The sequence below is a fragment of the Drosophila santomea genome, chromosome 3R (genome assembly GCF_016746245.2).
Source record: "Drosophila santomea strain STO CAGO 1482 chromosome 3R, Prin_Dsan_1.1, whole genome shotgun sequence".
Lineage (NCBI taxonomy): Eukaryota > Metazoa > Arthropoda > Insecta > Diptera > Drosophilidae > Drosophila > Drosophila santomea.
In genome coordinates, this window is record NC_053019.2 from 12,168,207 (window position 1) to 12,174,691 (window position 6,485).

Below are 6,485 nucleotides of genomic sequence, written 5' to 3' on the forward strand. Positions count from 1 at the left end.
AAAGATGCGGGGGAAATGGATATTAGACACGTTTTTGGAAGAACCCAACATCAAAGCAATGGAAATGCGGTTTACTCAGACCAACGCCATAATTACAACTCTAGACCAAAATAAGACATTCCATCCCCCAAAATTATCTCATATCGTACTCTGAAATAAAATGCCAAATGTGAGTCCTACAAGCCAATTACAGCATGTCAAAAGCATTCATATGGTAATGACATATTACTTGTGACTACATCACTTAACGAAAAAAAGGAGTATATTTTTCAAGTATTTATAAGAAAATTAATAGAACAGATTTCACTTAAGTACCATTAACATGGGTTGGTATCTATTTAACAAAAAAAAAAAACAATATAAAATGAAAAGTTTTGCATAATAAAAGTAAACATTCACCTCATTTTTTTTTTTTTATCTCTTCTTCTTATCGTTCTTTTTTGCTGCCTTTTTGTCCGCGACCTTGATAAAATTGCAGATTTCCGCGGAGGAAAATGACTTTGGTCTTTCAATTGGTGCTCCCAAGGCCCGGGACCAAATAAGCTGGGAGAGTACTCCCAGCGCTCGAGAAACTCCAAAGAGAACGGTGTAGAACTTCAGCTCCTTCAGACAGTAGTGTTGCAGCAGGACGCCGGAATGGGCATCGACATTTGGATAGGGATTCGCCACCTTGTTGAGCTTCTTGAGCACCTCCGGCACGATCTTCCACATGCGAGTGACCAGCTTTACGCCGGGATCATCCTTGCAGTGCTTCATGGCAAACTCGTTTTGCAGGACGAACCGAGGATCGGTATCTCGGAGTACGGCATGTCCATAGCCGGGAACAACCTGGAATATTAGTTAGATTGAATAGACCAATAGGATCTTACAGCTCGTAAGAGTATATATTCCAAAGTCAATCCCACCTGGCCTCCTTTCAGCGTATCGTCGATGAACTTCTTCAGCTCTTCATCTGAGGGGTCATCGCCAATAGCCTTCCTAAGCTTTGTCAGCCAAACCAGCACTTCCTGGTTGGCCAATCCATGCAGTGGTCCAGCCAGGCCGCACATGCTGGCCGAGAAAGACAGGAAAGGATCGCTGAGCGCGGTTCCAACCAGGTGGCAAGCATGTGCGGACACATTGCCACTCTCGTGATCCGCATGCAGGATCATATATAGTCGCATGAGATCGACGAAATCCTTCTCCGGTAGTCCAAGCATGCGGCAGAAGTTGCCGGACCAGTCCTCCTCATCGTTGACCTCCCGGGAACCTGCGCCGTCCTTGAACACGTTATTATAGATGGCAGCCGCCACGGTGGGCAGCATGGCGATTAGGTTCATTGAATCCTCATAGGTGTATTTCCAGTAGTCTGCACGTTTTGCCCCTTTGGAGTAAGCCTCGACGAACTTGCTCTGCGGATTGAGACAGGCGCTGGCGGCGCACAACTGGGCCATCGGATGCACCCGCTTGTCCATGGAGTCAATCAGCCGGAGGCAATAGCGCGGAACTGTGCCACGCTTCAGCCAATCCTTGGTGATTTGCTTCGCATCCTTCTTCGTGGGCATCGATCCGCTGGCCAGCAGGTAGAAGCATCCCTCGGGAGTGCCTTCATTCGTGCCCTCTTGCACCCGTGGCAGTTTGGCACACACATCCTTAAGCAGTTTCCCGCGGTAATAAATACCCTTGTTTTTGTCCAAACTGGTATGAGAAGAAAGTGGAAAACGTATTGAAAATAGGCCAAATTTCAAGACCATTGAACTTCATGCCAAACATACCTGGAAGTCTCGCAAAACAGAAGCGGAAGTCCTCGCATTCCTCCCATCACGCTACTAACACTTATCTGGCCAATAATCTTGTTGCCGTGCAGACACCTGATACCCAAAAACTTTTCCCGTTCTATTGGAATTTTCTTCGCCAACTTGGCCTTTAAGCCTTTGCCACTTTTACCATTTTTGCAATCGGCATAAGAACGAAAAGAAACGGCCTAAAAAGAAAGTTAGTGCAGATTCTAGACCATTTATATAAATTACCTTGAAGACGCTTTTGCAGTTATTAGTTTTTTGCATAGTGAAAGGAAAAATTAAATTTAGAATTTATGGATAAAACCGAATTTGAGAAACACACATAAATAGGCAGAGATTTTAAACACAGGCTACTTTATAATGTTCAAATACTTTTAATGGTTTAAAATGGTAGCTCGAAATGGAATAATAAAATATTTTATTTATTCGTTCTCTTCTCTTCCATTTTCAAATCCATAATTTCAATGATATCAAACCATACTATTTAAGCCTTAGATTCCATTGTTCACAGCTTCAGCTTTCTCTTCAAAAACAAATGATTTTCTTGTTCCAATCACCAGGGATTCCTTGATTTAAGTGCAATATTATTCCATTAACATTCCATGGCATTTCAATGTGCTCGTCTAAGGCCAAAAAGGCTAAATAGTTGTCCGCAATTTGTCGAGTGTTTCCAGGGACCAACTTTAAGCTACAACCAAAATTAATTCCTGTTTGTTTGTCGCTTAACGAAATTTCTGGGTCATTTGTGTGGCACCAGAAGCCCAGCCCACCCACTGGCACACACACCACACACTTTCGCTCTCGACTGGGAAAACTGTGTATGAAATGGCAAAAAATTAAATATCTATTTGTAGTTTTGGGGCATTGGAGAATTGGGGAATTTTACGTTACTTTGGCTCATCTGCCAGAAACAGAGGGCTTTTGTGTGGAGATGTGGAGTTGTGGGGAATGCGAGTATGAGTGAGTGGAATTGGTACTTTGGTAGCGTTTTTCATCTGCCATTGCCCACTGCGCTGCACTTTGGGGAATTTTTTTTGGTTTTTGCCACCATGGCAATTGCTGCTGCTGCCCAGCAAATTTATATTTGTTTGTTTGCCGTTCTGATTTTGTCCAGCTTTGGGGCAATCAGCGCTCAAAGGGGCCGGCCGAGAAAAAAACTATATAAAACTTTTCTTTTAATTAAAACATATTTTACATACACATACAACGGAAACAAAAATCATAAAAAATTTGCAAATAAAACGTATAAATATACAAATATTTTTGCACTGCTTCACTAACAGCCATCAAATGGAAATTAAAACTTTATCGTGCGGTAGATCTCGCCACGCTTTTTGTGCACCTTTTTCCGGCTTCAATTCTTCGTAAATGGGCATTCAGTCAACAAGTATTCCACTCTGACTTTATCCACTCATTATTCCCCTATTTTTTGTGCCATCCAGTTTTGCTTTTTATTAATTAACATTCAATTAGCGAATGCGATTGTGGCCTTGCCGCATTCAAGTGGCGTTTAAGCCTTTCACAAATTTTCGAGCCGGCCATTCAGATATTCAAATGGTACCCAATTCTAAAATTTTCGTTAAAATACGATTCACCTTTTTTTTTCTTGCTGTTTTAGTTTTATCTCCTTTGGCTGCTTAACTAAAAGCAGCACTTTATCGTTTTTTTCCTCGACACTGAAAATTACAATTTAATTATTGCAATCGCATTAAATGTTTAAATATTCGTTTAAAACAAATGGAAAAAACTTTTAACTCATTTAACGGTAACGGTATACATCATATTTATAGCACTTAAGTTTTAATGCAAATCAACCACATTTCTACAGTCTTAAGTCAGTCTAACAATTACAGTTTTAACTTTATGGCTTGAAAGTAAGTAATAAACTTGGAACCAAGTTGAAAGTACCTTTTTTATTTAACTTAATTTTTCGCGTAATTTCTATAACATTTCAGAGATTCTTTTTTAAGTGTCGAGACTCAGCACTGCCTTTTCTATGTCCATTTCGCTCTCCATAAATTGCCCACTCCGATATTTTTTCCGCTTCGCCTTTGCTGCTCGGTTCATTACAAGTTTAAATAATCTCCCCTTTCTCCCACCCATTTTCGCCTTTTGCTCGCCGATTTGGCCAGATATAGAGGAAAAGCAGAAGCTTAAAGTGGACAACGCCCTTGAATGCGAAATCGAATTTCGCACTTAAGCAGCTGTCAGCAACGGTATCTATCTTGGCCCAAACCCCACCCAGCCGACCACTCGACTCCCACCCATTTTTGTTTCGTTTTGTTTTTTATTTGCTGTGTCCTGGAACTTGCATCAGTGGACAAGTTGCAAGCTGGAAACATAGTAGCGAAAGGTTGGCAGCAATTTGGTTGCCTTAATGCATAATAGAAAGTGTCGTATCCATGACAGCCAAACTTTAAAATGATTTTATTAACTTAACTTTGTTGCGGACCAAAACATACACAAAAGTGAAAGCACTGAGAGTCACAGCAGCTGAGGGAAAGTTGTTCCTACCGGACTGTATTGAAGTTGTGTATATATTTCGGATTTATTTTGAGAAACTACGGCAATAAGTATTTCCTGACGAAAGTGCCATTTAAGTTCTGGCAGGGTGGCTAAGATTTCTTAAACTTGAACGGAATGTCATATGCAAATGCAATTACAGTCGTTTCAGCAGCGCTTTCTTATTTTCTCTGTGCCACCCAATCGATGGCTCTGCATTTCGCCACTTGACGGAGATGGAGCGTTCTGTGGGGATCCTTTTTCCTTTTACCCACGAACTTTGACGTTTCCACTAATGAAAGTTCGTCCAAATACGTGCGTGGTTGTGTGTGTGTAAAAAGATGTGTGTGTGTTGTGTGTCGGTGTGTGTATGTGTGGAAGTGTCAAGGAGTTTTCGTTTAGGTGGATATTGCTTGGCTTTTGTTGACATCACGTCGAACCTGTTACGAGTGTCAGTTGGATTTTCCCTATTTTTTCGTTGCAGCCCGAACTTCACGTGTCTGAGGTCACGGTGAGTCGATGATTTTGACAAATCGGTAACAAGGACGTGGCCACCCCAAAGGGTCAGAACATATTCTGGTTCGCAAAAAGACGTCGGCAAAACCAAATATCTCAATTTGCCTTCACCGCAGGCAACGAAAGTCTTATTGACTAGGGAACAATAGATGGCTAAATTAAAGCTACTCTTGAATCTTGTTTTTACCAAATAGTTTAAGCTGCAAAATGAATTTACGTTACCAGGAGTCACATGTGACTTATTTGATTAACTGCATCATAGTGAATGCCCTTGATTGATCTTATTTTAAGACCAAACCTTGTTCAATATTAATTTTAACTGACTTTTGGGTGTGCAAACAAGTGCCTGTGTTTGTGTCTTTTTGTCAGTGGAGCCAATTAAAATATGTACTCTGTAGGTGGAAGGTATGAATCAGCAACTACTTGAGCGTTTACAGTATAAAACGCTTTATTATTTTACTGTCGACCTCAGCTCTTGATCATAAATGCAAAGTGCATTGAACACCGGTGCACATGTGCATATGATAAGAATATGTTTATACACGGGAAATATGGCCATGAATTTTTCATATTTGTACACGCAGAGGCAAACGGTCGGCTGACGATTGTAAAAATTCACTCGAGGGCCCTGGCAGCACGTTGATTTTAAGTACAGATTTTTAATAAATGTTTTATTGCCGTTTGGCTCAATTATAAATTTAACAGCGCCACTGCTACCTTGCCTGCTTGCATTGAGTGCCTGATTAAATGGCTGGATAAACTCGAGCATAATGAGTAATTAAGCGGTTAAGTGGCACTCATAAAAGCCTAAAGCTTTCCAGTCTCTATAGGTTTATGCCAAGCGCAGTCCGCATACCGCACTCCGCAGCTCTGAATGGATTTCTTTAAAATAAAAGCAAATCAAAGTGAAATACATTCAAGCACCATTTGGTCGGCAAGTGTTTGTTGCAGTACCAGAGCAGTGGCAGTGCGGCAGGATCCAACAAGTTATTCAGCTGGCTAAAGACGCTTTTATCTCGCTTTTGCCGCACAGACGGAGCCCAGAAGGAAATGCGACCAAGTGGGAAGCAGTTAACACAACACACATGCGCTTCATCCCACATCGACCCACTTTTTCACCCACTTTAAACCCTCTGGCACTCGTCTGGCAAAGCATTTCAGCCCCACTCTGTCTGTGGGTCTCTCGGCCAAATTGTGTATTAAGTATTTTGAAAAATTTTCAGTAAAATGAAATAATATAAAAAGGCAACGTTGAAACGAGAATGACGATGCTGATGCGGATGCGGATGAAGCAGCAGGAAGTGGCCACACAAACTCACATGTAGACATACGGAAGCGGAAGCACTCACATTACTCAACGTAGCAGAAGTGGCGCAGTCCAACTTTCAGACTGATTACTACTCCACCACCAAACCAGCTTTTGGGGACTTTGGCTGAAAGCGCTGAAAAATATAAATTTACTTCAAAATGAAATAATTGAGAGTCTAGTTTAAACATGTAAGGCATTATTAAGTTTATTGTTACATAAACATAAAAAAGTTCTTCTGTCAATCAAACAATGCCCAATTGCAAAAGTAATATAATGAAATCATAGCTAAGTGGGATTTGGTCTCTGTTGACCAGTGTAACAACTCATCAAATAACTTTTCTGATTTAGCGTTCTTTCTTCACTTTATGTACCCTTTG

At 41.0% G+C, this 6,485-nt stretch overlaps 1 protein-coding gene across 1 annotated transcript; it reads right to left on the minus strand.

Moving 5' to 3' along the window:
* Nucleotides 1-301: 301 nt before the first annotated feature.
* On the minus strand, nt 302-2,148 carry LOC120453969 (probable citrate synthase, mitochondrial). Its single transcript, XM_039638920.1, has 5 exons — nt 2,010-2,148; nt 1,755-1,963; nt 906-1,677; nt 400-828; nt 302-334 (listed from the first exon to the last, which is right to left on the minus strand). Exons 1-4 carry the CDS (start codon nt 2,043-2,045, stop codon nt 415-417), a joined length of 1,431 nt encoding a protein of 476 aa, XP_039494854.1. The 5' UTR covers nt 2,046-2,148; the 3' UTR covers nt 302-334; nt 400-414.
* Nucleotides 2,149-6,485: the final 4,337 nt, after the last annotated feature.